The 18,558-nt window shown below is 40.1% G+C and overlaps 1 protein-coding gene across 3 annotated transcripts in view; it reads left to right on the forward strand.

Annotated features, from left to right (window-relative positions):
* The window catches only part of Desi2 (desumoylating isopeptidase 2), a 50,209-nt gene extending 32,146 nt beyond the window's left edge, over positions 1-18,063 (forward strand). The window contains exons 2-6 of one of the 3 annotated variants that reach the window (XM_029476481.1): positions 4,364-4,436; positions 8,516-8,609; positions 10,036-10,177; positions 14,693-14,963; positions 16,508-18,063. In XM_029476481.1, coding sequence (XP_029332341.1) covers positions 4,364-4,436; positions 8,516-8,609; positions 10,036-10,177; positions 14,693-14,926 — 543 coding nt within the window. In that variant the 3' untranslated portion in view covers positions 14,927-14,963; positions 16,508-18,063. Of the gene's footprint in view, positions 1-4,363; positions 4,437-8,515; positions 8,610-10,035; positions 10,178-14,692 lie in introns of all 3 variants that reach the window. The other 2 variants (XM_029476484.1, XM_021167083.2) reach the window with 2 other exon arrangements.
* Positions 18,064-18,558: the final 495 nt, after the last annotated feature.

Genomic DNA, 18,558 nt, shown 5'->3' on the forward strand with positions numbered 1-18,558 from the left:
TGTATATGTATGTATATATATATATACAAATATATATATGTATATATATATATAAAATCAATGTGTGTGTGTGTAGAGAGAGAGATTTCTTTTTTGATTTAAGAATTGTTTATTTTATGTATGTGAGTACACTGTAGCTGTTTTCTGACACACCACAAGAGGGCATTACAGATGGTTGTGAGCTACCATGTGGTTGCTGGGAACTAAACTCAGGACCTCTGGAAGAGCAGTCAGTGCACTTAACTGCTGAGCCATCTCTCCAGCCCATTGCCAAATATTTCTAAATTGCTTAATTTTTTTCCCAAGTATAATTTAGGAAGGAAATTGCCTTTCCATTTATGCTTTTTCTAGTAATGTGTAAGAATGTATGTTATAAAGCCAAGTACATGACTAAATTTTAAAAAGATCCAGATGTGGTGGTATGAACCTGTAATCCCAGCATTTAGGAGGCTAAAGCAGAAAGATTTCGAGTTCAAGGGCAGCCTGTAGTATATAACAAAGCTAATCTTGAAAAAATTAATAGTGGCTGGGACAGTGCCTAGTGGCACTGGTGGCAGGAGCTGATACAGAGGCCATGAAGGAGTTCTGCTTACTGTCTTGCTCTTCATGGCTGGCTTAGCCTGCTTTCTTATAGAACCCAGGACCGCCTAGCCCAAGGGAGGTCCTCCCCCATCAATTACTAATTAAGAAAATGTTCTGTAGATTTGCCTAAAGCCCCATCTTATTGAAGCATTTTTCTCTTCTCCCCCCACCCCCCTTCCTTCCAACCTCTCCAGGACAGGGTTTCTCTATGTATCCCTGTCTGTCCTGGAAGTAGCTCTAAGGACTCAGAAATTCTCTTGGCTCCACCTCCCAAGTGCTAGAACTAAAAGTCATGTGCCACCACTGCCCAGCTTTTGAGGCATTTTTCTTAATTGAGGCTCCTTCTCTCCAAACTAATGTCAAGTTGACATAAAAGTAACCAACACAACTGACCCTTTTGGGGGGAGGGGTTGGTTTTTTTGTTTTTTAAGGTTTTTAAGGTTTTTAAGTTTAAGAGTCACCCAGGTGGTACTGGTTTTAAAGGCATGAAGGGGTCATGAAGAGCAGCTAAGGCTTAGCACTGTGAGAGGCCAGGGGAGTCCATTGGTGGACTGCAGTAGCAGTTGAAGCCCCAGGATTAAAGGGGTCATAGAGAGCAGGGCTTCTCTGTGTAGCCCTGGCTGTCCTGAAACTCACTCTGTAGACCAGGCTGGACACTGCTGCCTGGCAACCTTTCCTTTCTTATTCATCCCCAAGACCTCACAATAATAGGACTGTCACAATATAAAATACTGTAAAGTTTTAAAGTTCTACAGTCTTTAAAAATTCAAACAACTAAAAGTATAGTCCCTTAAAATTAGCCAAGTCCCTTTTAAAATTCAAAGTCTCAAGCCGGGCGTGGTAGCGCACACCTTTAATCCCAGCACTCAGGAGGCAGAGGCAGGCGGATTTCTGAGTTCGAGGCCAGCCTGGTCTACAAAGTGAGTTCCAGGACAGCCAGGGCTACACAGAGAAACCCTGTCTCGAAAAAACAAACAAACAAACAAATAAATAAATAAATAAAATTCAAGGTCTCTCAACTGTGGCCTCCTGACAAATTTAAAAAAAATTAATTTCTTACGTCAAGCAGGAAGAACCAGGGCACAGTTACAGTCTGAACAAAACAATATCAAACTGCAGAAGTGTACATTGCTCAGTGTCCAGTTATCTTCTGAGTCTCTTCAGAAGGCTTGGGTCATTTCTCTGGCTCCCTTAGCAGCACACCCAGCCTGTCTTCTACGTTCAGACCAGCTCCACTCCACCACTGCTGTTGCTCTTGGTTGTCGTCCCATGGCACTGGTGTCTCCAGAATGCTGGACTCTTCTGCTGCAAGTGGGCTGCACTTTTACCAATAGTCTTCTAGGCTTTCTTCATGATGCTAAGTCTCAACTGCTCTCTATGACCCCTTTAATCCTGGGGCTTCAACTGCCACTGCAGTCCACCAATGGACTCCCCTGGTCAATCCCAGTGCCAAGCCTCAGCTGCTCTTCATGACCCCTTCATGCCTTTAAAACCAGTACCACCTGGGTGACTCTTAGACTGCCAGGTCTAGCTGCCAGTGCGAGATACAACCTTGGCTGCCTCTGGAATACAGCTTCTGTGTGCATGCTGACTCTGGAAACTCTCCAGAAGACATCAGCTCAGTGATGCTGCTTTCTTCCTAATCACTGCTAAGTTCTCAGCCCCAGTTGAGAAGCATCAATTGTCCCAGTAAAGCAAAGGTTTTACTTTAGTAATCCTAGTCTTTTGTCAATCACAGCTGAGATTCTTCAACTCCAGCTGACCAGACACCACAGATTCTTCCCACAAATGGCCGGGGAGAATCTTTGCTTCCCTCTGAAACTTCACAAGCCATGCTTCCATCTTCTGCACTCCTCTCAATGTTCTTATCTCAAAGCTCCAATAGAACAGCCCACTACAGCTCTGCATGCTCAATGGCTCTTCTAGCCCCAAATGCCAAAGTCCTTACATAATCCTCCCCAAAACAGCATAGCGAGATCACAGCAATGCCCCACTACCCTGGTATCAATATTTGTCCTGGTTAGGATTTCTGTTACTGTGATGAAACATCATGACCTAAAAGCAAGTTGGGGAGAAAATGGTTTATTTGCCTTACACTTCCACGTTATAGTTCATCAATGAAGCAAGCCAGGACAGAAACTCAAACAGGTCAGGAACCTAGAGGCAGGAGATGATATAAAAGCTGGGGGGGGGGGGGGGGGGGGGGGGGGGGGTATGTTTACTGGCTTGTTCATCATAGCTTGCTCAGCCTACTTTCTTATATAATGTAGGATCTCTAAGCCAAGGGTAGTACCACCCTCAAAGGGCTGGACTCTCCCACATCAATTACTAAATAAAAAATGCTCTACAGGCCTACCTACAGCCTATTGAAGCTTTTTTTTTTTTTTTAATTGAAGCTCCATCATTTCTCTCTGGTGACTCTAGCTTGTGTCAAATTACCTAAAAGTAGCCAGCATGGTAGCTCAGAGGGTAAAGTGCTTGCTGCACAGCATGAGGGCCTGAATTAAAATCCCCAGCCCCCAAATAAAAAGCTGGGTATTTTGATGTCTTTGACTCCAGTGCCAAGAGGGTAGAAGAAACAAGCAGATCTCCAGAGCTTGCTGACCAACCAGTCCAGCCAGTCAGTAGACTCCAGAATGAGTGAGAGATCCTGTCTTACAATAGAATAGAGTAAAACAAAATACAATGGAGAAGCAATTGAGAAAGACTTAATGTTGATGCCTGACCTTGGCATGTGTGCATGTTCATAGGTACACATACATAAAGAGGTATATATCACATGCAATATTAAAGGCACATCATCAGTCTAATCTGGGAGGGGTCCAATAGATTTTTAACACTCTAGATTTGTTGCCTAGGTGTTTGTTTAATGTGCTGATAACTCATTTACCTCCCTCTAGATTCAAGCCTCTCTAGCCCACACTCTTAACCCCTGTCATAGTCATGCTCTCCTCTTCCATGTTCTTAGTTGTTTAATTCTCATTTTCCCTCCCTACCAATCCAATCTTTGTATCTGAGAAAATTTTATTTGTACCATTTCATATAGTACCTACCTCCTTAGGAAGTTTGTCTTTATGCTGATTGTAGGAAGGTTGTTCCTACCTTCCTAGTGTTCTCAATGCTTCATAATGCTTGTTCCTAGTTTCGATTTTTAGGCTGAATTGGATAGAATAAAAGCCATAAATTTTTACAAAGAATAAAGTATCCTACCTTCAGAGAACTCCCTAAAGTATGAAAGAAAAAGTTTAGGGCAGAAGAAAATTAGACAAAAAACCAGATGTTTGTGTCTTTATGTGGTACTTTTTGTTTGTTTGTTTGGGTTGTTTGATTTGGTTTGGTTTGTGAGATAGCGTCTCACTTTTTAGCTCTGACTAATCTGGAACTCACTATAAAGACCTGACTGACCTGGAACTGATAGAGATCACCTGACTGAAGCAGGGATCAAAGGCATGCCACATCATGCTCTGGGGCTCTGTGTGTGCTGTTTTGATCACTAGTGGCACTTTTATGTCAATCTTGTTATCAACCTGACTGAAATTTAGATTTCGTTTCATTTAAATTTTATTCATTATGTGCTAAGCCCTAAGTAAAATGAAACCTTTGTCTATACACAGGAAAGCCTTCCAAGTTAGATGTGGGAGAATAGACTAGGTAGGCTGCTGCTCTTGGTACAGTTGCAGCATTGGAAAGGAAAAAACCAAGACTTGGATTTATACTCGTCCTTTCCTGTAGAGTTAGGCTATAAATGATGATATTCTAAAGTTGTTTTTTCTCTCTTTAGTACTGGATGAATGAATACACCTCATCTATTGGAATTGGAGTTTTTCATTCTGGAATTGAAGTATATGGCAGAGGTATGTGTACACATAGCTTAAATATGTTTTCTGAGGATTCTGCCAGCTTAAAAAAAATACAGAATCATGATGTTAGGTCTTTTTGTCTCTCTTCTTTTAAGTAACTTACATATGTTGTAGAAAGTAGAATAAAACTCCCCCATTTGTTTATACTGTTTCAAAAACTGTCTGTGGTAGCATACATTTGTTCCATTATCTTTTTTTCTAATTACTATGTCTTATAAGACATTTTCTTAACCAGCTCTGGTGGCACACACTTAATCCCAGTATTCAGGAAGCAGAGGCAGAGAGATTCCTGTGAGTTTGAAGCCAGCCTAGTATACAGAGTGAGTTCCAGGACAGCAAGAGCTTCTCAGTAAGACCCTCTCCAAAACAAAAAACAGAGAAGCCGTTGTTTATGAAGTTGTTAAAGCATGATTGTTTTCTTTACTATGTATAAGAGTTTCTAAGAAACGTGGACACTTTGAAAAACTATGTAACAAAAAGAATCGTTTTAGTTAGTAGAAGTGTCAAATTTGAAATACCATTTTCTGAGGGAGTTTCAGTAGAATGTTGGATTTGGCAGGCCTGTGAGCATCAATAAAGTCTAAGACATTGCTGAGAAAATCTTGTGTTCAGTAATATCTAGCATTTTTCTCAGAGTTATACTGATATATCATTGTGAATTATAAGCTTGCCCTTTAGCAGGAGGTCCTGTACTTGGTAGTCTTTGAACTAGATAGTCTTTGTAACCTAAAATACATTATCTAGTTTACCCAGGCTAAATGGCCTACCTACCTGTTCACTAAATTTAAAGAAAAACTCCACTTAAGTAAATGTTTCAGTGTCCTGTTTCTGCTGCCTTTGTGTAGGAGTGGGGAGGTGCTGACCGTTGAAGCCAGGAACTCACACTTGCCAAAGCAGGTGTTGTGCCCTTGGGATATGTCCCTAGCCCCTGTCTATTTCTGTTGTTGTTGTTGTTGTTGTTGTTGTTGCTTCCAGATGCAGTTTGGCATATTCAGTCTTGGCTATAAAGACTTGTCATTAGGTTTTACTTTATTTGAAATGGGAATGCTCATTACCCCTAAGAAACAATGAGGGGCTTCAGCTGAAATCTTCAGTGATTAGAATATTACAGTAGATGGGATTATAGGCTGTAGGTTTCCTGTCTAGCCTTTGCCTAAGATGTGTGACTCCTTTTTGGTTAAATCTAAATAGTATGTTATGGTTTCCATAGTGCTGTGAACTTTGCAACCATGTGATCATGCTGTAAGGTAAAGAGAATGTGGCTTTTTTTATAAAAAGAAATTGAGGTTCTAACTTGCCACCATTCATACTGATAATAACTAACAGAAGTAGGATTTGAACTCTAATGTTCTTACACAGTTCACTGCTCTATACCTATATTCGTCTCATAAAATAATTTAAAACAAAAACATGATTCAAAACATGTTCATGAAACCTCAGAGAAATAATTGTCTCTTGTACAAAAGTAAATAAACATAAGTAAAAGGACTTCTTTCTTCCATTACTATACTTTAAGAAGTTAAACATGCAAGTATGAAGCCAGATGATGGGGGTGCACTCCTTTAGTTCCAGCACTTGGAAGTTACAGGCAGGCAGAGCTCTTAAGTTAAGGATAGCCAAGGCTACACAGAGAAACCCTGTCTACAAAAAACAAAAACAATGATTCTTGCCAAATACAATTTTAGTATATACAATATTTTAATTAAAAATTATATAGCAAAATTTACTGATCTTAAAGAGAAACAGGGTGTAGTGGTTGGTATATTATGTGTTTATATCCCAGCATTTAGGAAACGAAAATAAGATTGTGGGTTTGAGGCCAGAATGAATTTCTACCTGAAGACCAAATAGATAAAATTTAAAGCAGGCATACAAGTGGATACCTAAAATCTCAGCATTTAGGGAGCAGAGACTGGAGAACTACAAGTTCAAAGCTGGCCTGGGCTACATAGTTAATCAGGTCATCTTAGGGTACCTAACCAAATCCTTTCTTTAAAAAGAAAAAGTAGCCAGGCAGTAGTGATGCACACCTTTAATCCCAGCACTTGGGAGGCAGAGACAGGTGAATTTCTGAGTTTGAAGCCAGCCTGGTCTACAAAGTGAGTTCCAGAATAGCCAGGGCTACACAGAGAAACCCTGTCTCGAAAAACCCAAAAAGAAGAAAAAAAAGAAAGAAGAGAAAAAGTAGTTTATATTTCAAAATTAAGCACTAAGCACCCTAATCTGCATCATTTTTTAAAAATGTCTACAGAATGTGTGAATGACAAGTTAAGCGTCAAGCATCATGGTTAAGAGTACTTCCTGCTGTGGCACACGCCTTTAATCCCAGCACTTGGGAGGCAGAGGCAGATGGATTTCTGAGTTTGAAGCCAGCCTGGACTACAGAGTGAGTTCTAGGACAGCCAGGACTATACAGAGAAACCCTGTCTCGAAAAACTGAAGAAAAAAAAAAAGAGTACTTCCTGCTATTCCAGAAAACCAGAGCTCTGCTTTCTTGAGTGTGGAGATGGAGGACTACTGTTAGTAACTAACTGGGACTCTAGCTCCAGGTTACCCATTATCTTCTTCTGGCCTCTGCAGGTATCAGCACATACCCAGTGGCATATACATCTAGATATACACACACACACACACATATTCAAGTAAAATTTAAATGAGAAAAACTAAACTTCATCTACCTTGTTCTTTCCTATGTTTTGTCTTAAAACTTAAGACTATATATTTAACAAATCTATCCATTTATTTTAAGTATTTTGAGACAATCTTGCTATGTAGCTCTGACCCATCTGAAACTCACATTGTAGACCAAACTGTCTTCAAGCTTTAGTAATCCTCCTGCCTCCACTTCTCTAGCACTGAAGTTATAGGCATGTACCAACATGTCTAGTTATTTAGTAAACCTTAAATGATAGGGTTAATTTAAGCATTTATGTGGAATTGCTTATTCTACTAAGATTTTAATACTTAATATCTAAATGAGATACCAGAATTGAAGCCAAAAATTTTGGTTCTTTCCTGATTTGAAACTATCTGCATTTATGTTGTGGATGTCCATATAAGTACATGTATTTATTTAGCCATAAGTACCTGTATTAGGAGAACGTACAGATAGTGCCCTCCTAGTATAGGACTTGCTGTGAGGAATATGGGGGTGGCTGTGTAATAGTAGTTGGCATCTTACTGTGTTTCAGGTTTGATGTTTATTTTGTTTCAGACAGAGTCCTGGTTTATATATATAGTTCAGACTTGCCTGGAACTCACTAGGAGTCGCCCAGTCTAGCCTAGAACTCAAGGATCTTCCTGCCTCCTGAGAGCTAAGAATACAGACATACACACCATGCTTGGTGCAATAGTGTTTTCACTTCTAACTCAGTGTACATCCTAGTCTTCCAGGTTGGGTAGATGCATGCAGCCCAATGCAGAGCACACCAAAAACAAAACAACACTCATCTCAGTTTCTCCAGTAAGTATAGTGGCCAGGTACTGAGCTGCTGGCCTCCTGGTATGATGGCACCACAGAGAAAAATCACTTTTGAGCTGGTCATTCTCCTGCCAATGTAGGCTCAGAGCAGTATACAGAGCAGTCACACGCATTTTGAAGTGTCTATAAGTGTTAGCATTTTAAAGACAGATAATCTGGGGCTGGTGAGATGGCTCAGCAGTTAAGAGCACTGGCTGCTCTTCTAGAGGCCATGAGTTCATTTCCCAGCAACCACATGGTGGCTCACAACCATCTATAATGAGATCTGGTGCCCTCTTCTGGCCTGCAGGCATACATTCAGGCAGAACACTGTATACATAATAACTTTAAAATATGATATGATGCCCTCTTCAGGCAGGCAGATGTATATGCAGCAGAGCACTAATTCATTAAATAAAGTTTTTTAAAAAGAAAAAAAACAAATAATCTGTATGAGTCTGTATGAGTCATACATAAATAGGACTTTGCAAAAAGCACTGTATATGCTGAAAAATATTCGTTATATTATTTTTGTAGTATTTTAAGGCTGATTTAGCATTCTGATTACATTTTATGCAATACATACTAAAAATTTTGCCTTGTATCTTTTCAGAGTTTGCTTATGGTGGCCATCCTTATCCTTTTTCTGGAATATTTGAAATTTCCCCAGGAAATGCTTCTGAGCTAGGAGAAACATTTAAATTTAAGTAAGTAGGGAGGGTAATTTCTATTACACTGTAGTAGGCGGCAGAGCTTGTTTGGGGTATAAAGAATTCATCCTGGTCTACAAAGTGAGTTCTAGGACACCCAGGGCTATACAGAAAAACCCTGTCTCAAAAAACCAAAAAAAATAAAAATAAAAAATAAAAATTTAGAAAATTGGGCTGAAAAGATGGCTCAGAGGTTAAAAGCATTAACTGCTCTACCAGAGGTCAATTCCCAGTAACCACATGGTCGCTTATAACCATCTGTCATGGGATCTGATGCCCTCGTCTGGGGTGTCTGAAGACAGCACCAATATACTCAACATATATAAAAATAAATAAATCGTTTTAAAAAATTAGAAAATTAAATAATCTTAAATTTGGTTTAATGACTGATACTTTGTTTTTAAATTAAATTGAACTGAGTTATATAAAAATGGAAAATCAAATAATGTCTGAAAAAGCTTGTCTTACTTTTGTTCAGGATCTCTAAGTTGTTTTTTGTCTGCTTTTCAAATATAGTTGTCTTTGTCTCGCTTACATTCTGCCTTAGGAAACCCCTTGCCTAATGATCTTCTGCCTAGGCTCCCTATTTCAGAGAGAGAATGGACAAGGTGGAATTTTTATTATGACCTAAAAAATCTATTTCCCCAATGAAAGAAACACTTGTAAATTCAAAATAACTGAACTGTTTATCCTGGAAACTGCTATCAATAGCATCAGTGCCGTGGAAACCCTGAACCAACAAGGTGTCCTGGGCCTTTCCCTCTCTCAGTCAATCTTCTTATTCCTTAATTGTTACATCTAAAATGATGTTTAGAGTCTTCATTTCAGGAAACTTTAAAGGAACTTCTGGGTCTATACTAGTGAATTTGCCCAGTATAAAACAGATAATAAATTCAGAATAGGGCTACAACACTTCTGAGTGCATAGCTCTCAAAACTCGGCACTGAATTAAAACATTTGTATATAATAATGCCAGATAAAATGGTACAAACTGTGCTAAATAAAATGATTTTCTAATAATTTTTAGATTTGTTTGCAACTAGCTTATATCTAAAATTCTGCCTTTTATTGAGTAATGTCTGCTATATTTTCCAGGAAATATATTAAAGTGTTTAATTTGATGTTTTGAATGATGTTTTAAAATGTGGTCTGTCTCACTGCAGCACAAGAACAATTACTGCCAAAGATTTTTTTCATGAAAAATATGGCTAACCCCAGTATTTAGCAGGGATATTTTTAGCTTTGAATATGATTCTCTAATAATATGTTTCATAAAGCAAAATAGAAACTAAAATCATTGAAATTTTTAAGTAAGCAAGTGTTTAATTATGCTTATTATAAATAAAATATATGAGCAAAACTCACACAGCTTTGTTTTGTTTATTTTGGATTTTTTTTTTTTTTTTTGTGGTTGTTCTTTAAGAGAAGCTGTTGTTTTAGGGAGTACGGACTTTCTAGAAGATGATATAGAGAAAATTGTAGAAGAGCTGGGGAAAGAGTATAAGGGCAACGCCTACCATCTGATGCACAAAAACTGCAATCACTTTTCTTCAGCTTTATCAGAGGTAAATTTAGTTTCTTTGTTTGGTTGGGGTGGTTTTTTTTGTTTTGGTTTGTTTTTTTTTTTTGTTTTTCTGTTTTTATTTTTTTAAGACAGGGTTTCTCTGTGTAGTTCTGGTTGTTCAGGAATTCACTCTGTAGACCAGGCTGGCCTTGAATTCACAGAGATCCGCCTGTGCCTGCCTCTCTCATGCTGGGATTAAAGGTGTGCACCCCCACAGCCCAGCTCAATTTCATTCTTGAAGCCCTTCACGTAACACTTTCCTGGTATGCTTTCTGTATCACTTTATTCAACCTTGGTGTTTTCCCCCTAATTTTTCGTGCGTAAAATTACTGTATTTTTTTATCTAGTGTGGCTGATCTTTCCAGAGTTGGCAGTTCGTAGAGTCAGCTGAGTTGAAGTAGCGATTCTGGTCATTCTTTTGTAGTAGGAAGAGTGACTACAGATAACTGCCCCTTATTCATTTGATTGCATCCTATGCTAGCATTCTATGACTGTGGCAGATACATGAGGAAAAGACATTTCTATTCATAGTGGAAAGCCACCAAGAAAGAGGAAGGATCTGCCAAAAGGCATCCCTACCACCCACAACCTCACTTCTAAGTTCAGTAATGGCCTAGCAACTGCACTTAGTACACGAACCTTGGGGGAATGTTTAAGATTCAAACCATAACAAAATGAAACTTTTTTTTTTTTTTTTTTTCAGTTTTTCAACAGTTTCTCTGTGTAGCCCTGTTTGTCCTGGAACTTTCTCTGTAGAACAGGATGGCCTCGAAGTCAGAGATCTGTCTGCCTCTGCCTCCTGAGTGCTGGGATTAAAAGTCATCTATCATACCTGGCTTTTATTGTAATTTTTGTATCCGTGATGTTTTAGTTTCTTTTCTGTTGGTGTGATAAAACACAATGATTGTGGAAGCTTAGAAGGAAGGGTTTATTTGGCTTACGGTTCCAGAGAGTAAGAGTCCGTTGTGGTAGGGAAACATGGCAGCAAGAAGCAGGCATGATGACTGGAACTGGATGCTATAAGCTCACATCTTGAACCACAAGCTCCAAGCAGGGAAAAAGCACATTGGGAGTAGGTAGCTCCCAATGGGAGTAGGTAGTAGCTCTAAACGCACCCCTTATGGCATAGTTCCTCCAGAAGGCCACACCTCCTGAGCCTTGCTAAACACTACCACCAATAGGACTAAGTATTCAAGTGCTCAAGACTATAAGGAACATTTCTCATTCAAACCATTACACATAAACATCTGCAATGCAATTTAACAACAACAAAACAACATCATAATGCTATACAGGTAGTTATACAGATAGAGTCATTGTCTTCTGTCCTTTTTTGGTTGTTTTTTGTTTTGTTTTGTTTTTTGACAGGGTGGCTTTGAACTCACAGAGATCTGCCTGTCTCTGCCTCTCCCTCCCAATATTGGGATTAAAGGCATGTGCCACCAGGCCCAGCATGATGCAACCCCTCTTAAAAGCATTCTTTGGGCCAAAGTTGACAAATTAGAACTGAAACTACAACCATAAAACCCCAGATAAGGGGGCCGTTTACATCCTAGAGGTCATTCAGCCGCAGTATATAATTTCTTACTGCTGGCTTCAGAAGGCATAGGCAGGCAGATCTCTGTGAGTTTGAGGCGAGCCTGGTCTATATAGTGAGTTCCAGGCTAGCCAAGACTATGTAGAGAGACTCTGTCAATCAATCATTCAACCAGTAAATGAAATTAGAATTTATTTTGATTTATAGTTTAGTTCAAGTGCAAGTCCCTCCTGGCAGGGGATGCATGGCAGCCGGAACCTGGGGCTACTGATTACATCCATAGTAAAGGAGCGAGAAGTGCACCCTGGTGCTCGGCTCACTTTCTCCTTTCTTTTAATATCCTAGAGTCCAGTTCATGAATTATGCTATCCACATTGGGAGAGGGCGTTCTTCCTACCCCAGTAACCTAACCTAAACAACCCCTCAAAGACATGCCTAGAGGTTTATCTGTTTGCTTATCTTCTGTTTGTCTTATAAAGTTTACAATATTAATCTTCATTTGTTTATTCCTTGTTGTATTGATACTCAGATTCCTTGTCTCAAGAAGCTCACAGCATTTCATAACACAAAATGCATTAAGTACAAATTCAAAAGTCCCTATATATAGTCTTTAGTAGTTCCAACACTGTTAAAAGTGTAACTCTGATCTCTTAACTGTGAGCTCTTTTCACATAAAATCAAGTTGCCTACTTACAGCATACAATGGAGCAGCTCAGAGTAAGCATTCTAATTTAAAATGGAGCATAACAAGAAATGATCAGAACCAGCCTGGCATGGTGGTGCATGCCTTTAATCCCAACACTTGGGAGGCAGAGACAGGAGAATTTTTGAGTTCAAGGCCAACCTGGTCTACAGAGTGAGTTCCAGGACAGCCAGGGCTACACAGAGAAACCCTGTCTTGAAAAAAACAAAACAAAACAAAACAAAACAAAAAAAAAAAGATCAGAACCAAAGCAAGACCAAAAACCATTAAGGAAAACACCAAATTCCATAGCACTATTTCTGCCATTTGGGGTTCCTGTTGGACCCATTTGTGACCTTAAAGGCTTGAATAGTTCCACTTCCCCAGCTCTGTTGCCTCCGCACATATATTATCTCACTTCATGCATGCAGCTTTCCTTAGCAAACAGCCATGATTCTGGCATCTCCAACTAACTGGGGTCTCTACTGCAAACTAGGGTTCACCTTCAGAGCTTCATACAGGTTGGCCTCTCAGGGTCTTCTGTCCTGCCATACATTGCCTGTCCTCGTCAGTTTTATGAAACCATAGAATAAGACACCATGATCCACACAATTATACATCTTATGCCTGAGGAACCAGTTTTATGTGGATCATATTACCAGGTTCTGCTGCCAGCTCAGGAGGCAGCCTGCTTTCTTGGACCACAGTTGTCCTGCATGTACAGACAAGAAGCAGAAAATGATAAACCCTGGTGCTGAGTTTTCTTTCTCCTTTTTGTGCAGTGTCTGGCTTTCCAGCACATGAATGGTGCTGTATATATTGAGGGTATGTTTTCTCACCTCAATGATCTAACCTGCTAGATAATCCCTCACAAACCTTTCTGTTTAGTGGTTGGTCCAGTTGACAATATTATGCATCACACAGTATAAACTAAATACTATCTGATAGCCATAGTAAAAAAAAAAAAATGTTATGACCCTGTTTTTACAAATGCACAGAAGATGATAAATATCACAGTTACCTCACTATTAATAGTCTATTTCATTTTTTAAAAATCCGGTTACAATGCTAAATACCCTACTAATGGGATTTGACCCAGAGTTTTTAACTCTTAGGAGTTAAGATGACAAGCTGCTCTTCCAAGGGTACCAAAGTTCAATTCTCAGCACCCACATGGTAGTCCGCACTTCAGTTTTAGGGAATCTGATAGGTGCTGAGTAACCAGAGAACACATTACCTGTCCATAAGTGAAGCCATCTCATTTGCCTTTTAGCTAAAAGGGAAAAAGGATTAAGGAATGCTGCTGAATCTTAGGGAAAGTGTTGCACAGTTGCCAGCTTTTTAAATGTCAACTACCTCTTTGACAACCAAAGTAAGAAATTTTGAAACCTCTAATAGTTTCAAATATTTTAAAAACAGTAGTTTCATATCGCATGATCATAATCTTTAGTATGACTAGAGACAAACCATCAAAGTGGCAGTGGAGCATGGATTCAGTTGAGCCCATTTGTGTGTGTGTGTGTGTGTGTATGATAAGAGGGTGAAGTCAACATTGTAATTGAACTGCCTCTCACTCTCTGAAATAAGAGGGACAAGACTCCCCAGTCCTAAGGACCTGTAAGAATAAGAAGTGGGCAGAGAAATGCAGCAGATTATCAGCCAAGAAGAATTCCAGCTGACACCCACTTGTACCCCCTAGAGTCCTCAGGCCAAAGGCTAGCTAGGCCTCCATGCCTTGTCCTGACCATAGTCCCTCTTCTGTCGGGATATTATGGAGCTTGTCTTCATTTGGCAACTCTTCTTTCTGAACCATATGAGCTTCCTTAAAACAAATGGGTCATGGTTGAAAGCAAAGACAGAGTGCAGCTGAAGGGAAAGTGGGGTGGTAGAAATGGAAGAAAGTATGAAAGAACCTGGGAAAAGAATTAACAAGAAGATAGCAAAGACTGACTCTTCTAACAGCATGAGGCTTCTCTACTCTAATAACATCTGTACTAGCAAGCCTCTTTCCTTCTGTTTGTTTAAAAGTAATTTTACATGTTTCAAAGTAGCTCAATGATCCAAGACAGACAGAAACCAAGGGGAATTGGCTTGACTTCACAAATGTAAAAAGTACACGGCTGAAAGAAAGGATTGGGGCTTGGTAGTGTCCGGCTCCTGAGTTAAGACACTGCTTCTCAGGGCAAGCTGGTCTGCAGTATATTTTCTCTACAGCCATCCCCTCCCCCTCCCCCTCCCTTTTATAGTACCATCAGCATTGATCTCTTCTTCCTAATACAGAGCTCTGTCCTCCTTAGATTCTTTGTGGGAAAGAGATTCCTCGCTGGATCAACCGGCTGGCCTACTTCAGCTCCTGTATACCCTTTCTACAGAGTTGCCTGCCAAAGGAGTGGCTCACTCCTGCTGCACTTCAGTCTAGTGTCAGCCAAGAACTCCAGGATGAACTGGAAGAAGCAGAGGATGCAGCCGCATCCAGCGCCATGGCAAGTGCTGCAGCTGGTGCCAGAACTGGGCGTCACACTAAACTATAAAACCTCTGAAGTCACGCCTTCAGAACTGTCTCTGGCAGTTGAGTATCACTAGAGAAAAAAAAAAAAATAGAGTTAAATGTCCTTTGGATATTTTGTATGCAAAGATGGCTCTCCCCCAAATCCCAGTTTTCAGCTCAGGATTATATTTGTAATCAAAAACAAAAAACAAAAAAGAAGAAAAATAGCTTGGCGCAGGAGGGAGAACTTTGTATGAAGCTGCCCTCTTTTCTTTTCTTTTTAACCCACTTGTAAATTTGGATTCACTTCCTCTGTTTTATACGAGCTCTGTTAAATTACGTTTACAGTATTTTGTACCACTGTTTACAAATCTTGCATGGACTTCTGCCACCATGAAAGAAGAATATCCTCATCTTCAAAAATCAGGCAGATGATCTTTGTACACTTCCTGACAGTTGCCAGAGCTACAGCATAGGTAGTAGGCACAGGAAAGGCTTCCACAGCCGCAGTCCTCATCGCTGCTTACAAGCTGTCCCGCAGATCTGTATTTGTTTTGTTACCAATGTTGGCACCCAGATACAGGAATCCAAACTGGCCTGACATGAAGGAGCACACACACAGCCAGAGGGCTTGGGTCCTGGTCAGTTCCTCTCCACACCCTTCTTCCCATTCTGAGTAGCACATTTCCCAAGGTGCCCGTGGAGCAGCTGGTCTCACCCCAGATATGCCCACCTCAGCAGGGTGGTACTCTTGTATCTGCCTGGCTCGATGCCTCTGATTCTTTAATGAAGATGTTTTCATGGAAGATACTCTTATAACTGATGAGTGTTTTTGCACATGTGTTAGGAGAGGGGCTTCATTTTTATTTTAATACATTCTAACTCCTCCCTGTACAGGATATTTTGGTGGGGTGGAAGTATCCTAACCTAGCTTCCTGAGCAGCAGTACAAGCTGACACTAAACTGCTTTTTAACTAGTCAGGCTACCTTTTATACTGGACATTGAAACCTAGAATCTAAAACACACCCCAAAGGTAATTCTTTAATAGTTTGTGTACACCGTATCAGAAATGGCTTATTGGAGTTTCTTAGTTCATGATGGGAGTAGTCGCACCTCATAATAGAGATTCTATTTTCATTGATATCTTGTTGAAAAATCATACTTTTGTGTGTCCTAAATTCATTTTTTTATGTTCTCAAATGTATCTCTCTTACATAACATACTCTTGGGAATGAGGTTGTGCTACAGATAAGTCTTTAGTAAGGAAGTCATCTGTTAGAGTCCAACCCCAGGTGACCCTTGGATGTAGAACCAATCATTACATGTCACAATCAATGTTCTGCCTTAAGAGTGAGTGTCCTGTGTAAGTAGTGGATACAACATAGGAACATCCAAGGTACTGACTGCAGCTTTAGATACGGGATTAGTGTGAGAGTCACATTCTCTGTGTGAGGATACATGTCTTTGAGTAAATTTCATCTTTAATTTTTCCATGAGCTGATTTTGATTGATACTTTTTAACGTAAGCACACCCTCTTTATAGGGAAAGTAAAGCTTGAGTTATTGAACACTGGCCTGAGGAAAATGAAGTCACTTTGTCCCGTTTGACTGTTCTGTTTCCAGAGAAGAAAGCTGCTGCAAGTTACTGTGCCCCGTGCCGGGTGAGGAGAGCATTTGTTTCAGGAACCGTGCAGCAAGACAAGAGTATGTGGTCTTTATGAAGAGTTGACTTAGTTCAGGTCTGAAAATGAGACTTAGGACAAAACACTAATGCTCCCCAAGAGGTGTCACCACAAGAGCCCAAGCCCTCAGCCCAGCTTGGTAAGAAAGAGATGCTTGGTACAGTTGACTTGGGTTTTTGTTGTTGTTGTTGTTTTATTAATAGTGTGGATCATGGTGTTTTCTAATCCATTGAGATATAAATGTTTTGACCCAAGGGAGTGGCCCCTCAGACACTTCTGGGTAAATAGCCAGGTACATCTCTGTGCTTACCCACATTTCAGCAGCTCAGCACACAAGTGACTTGCTGTTCTCACGCCTGACTGGGATAGTTGACGTTTGAAGAAATGTAAAAGTCTTGTAGGAAATAAACAGCTCATGTGCAGGTCACCTGAGAGTCAGGACACAGATTCCTTGCACTTAGTGTACCTGAGGTTGAAAGGAAGAAAATCTCTTTAGTGAGACCGAGCTTCTCCACAGTGCAGATTAAGAATGGATTCATTAGCTTTGCTTTTCTTGCCCTCAGAAGATAACAGTGAGTTCTCAACATGAACTCATAAGAAAAACAAGTCAGAACTCCAGTCATGAATTTCCATGAGTTTACATATTTTGTAGTTGTAACCAAGTGAAACTGTTTCTTCTGGTAGGTGTTTGAACCATAATAGCAGTAATAGATTAGATAGTTGGTTTCTGGTGCTTGTTTTAAATACGCTTGGGCTTTTTAAATCCTTATTGGTGGCATTGGCTTTAGAAGTGTGACTTGTGGGGCTGTAGAAAGTGGTGATTGTCCTAGAGCACCTCCAGGCCTGAACTCCGGCCAACTATTGCTCTGCTTCACAGCAATAGCATACCTACCATCACCAGCATCTTACAGAGCAGGGAATTCCAGGGTTAGTCCATTGATAGCCGTGTGTGTGTGTGTGTGTGTGTGTGTGTGTGTGTGTGTGTGTGTGTGTGTGTAGATTAAGCACTGCAGACAGCTGCAGGACTCTGTTTCCATGGCTTCTTCCATCATAAGTGAGATAGAACCATGTTCACTGCTTCACAGCTCTAACCCATGTGTTGTCTTATAGCTCCATTATATATTTACTGTAGCTTTGATGTATGCTATGTTTTCTTTTTAAATGACTAATGTTAAAAGTTAGTTTTTCAGCAGTTAGCCATCCTTTCATTACATCTTATTCTTGCCAGTATGGTTTGAGAGTGTAGCTTGATTGTTAGACTTTCATTGTCTGCTCAGTCTGTTCACACACATCTCCACTGTCAACAAGTGGGACAGCTGTCAACGAATCTTCATGGATCTGAAGAGAATTTCTGTGAAGTTGAATGCAAGTGTACTGTCATTCACAGTGTTTATAAAACACCAGGAACCTTCACTTTTGCTACCTTGATATAGCATTGGACTATCATGTTACAACATTGAAATACATCAATTTATTAAAAACTACTTTTATAAGAAATGTTTTATAGTTCTTTCTGACCTCTAAGAGACAACACTGTTGTGTATTTTGTGCTGGGAAGGGGTTATTTGTACAATCCAAGAGTTCGATCTGCTCTGCAGGAATGTGGCCAGCCCCTTCTGTGCCATGTCTTGTATTCACGGTTTCCCTTACTCAGACAATAATTACTCTTGTGCTCAGTCCCTGAGCCAACACATTAGCTATCAAGGACTGCACAAGCAGCAAGTAGCAGCCCAGATTTCTGGGGAATGGAGGCAAAGTGTGCTGACTGGAAGGCTTTCCCCACCTCCTTTCAGCGGTTAAGCCTGTGTGCTTACATTCATGTCCCGTTAACCTCTGCTGCACCTCCAACCTGAACCTTTGCCTTTCACCTCCATTGGCCCTTTGTACCTAGCTCAGTTTTTACCTCCACTAATTTTAAGTTTTTCTCTAAAATTAAGTGTTATCAAGTAAATGAATAGTACTTTTATAATCTAACAAGGTTTGTCAACTCTT

The sequence above is a fragment of the Mus caroli genome, chromosome 1 (assembly GCF_900094665.2).
Source record: "Mus caroli chromosome 1, CAROLI_EIJ_v1.1, whole genome shotgun sequence".
Taxonomy (NCBI): domain Eukaryota; kingdom Metazoa; phylum Chordata; class Mammalia; order Rodentia; family Muridae; genus Mus; species Mus caroli.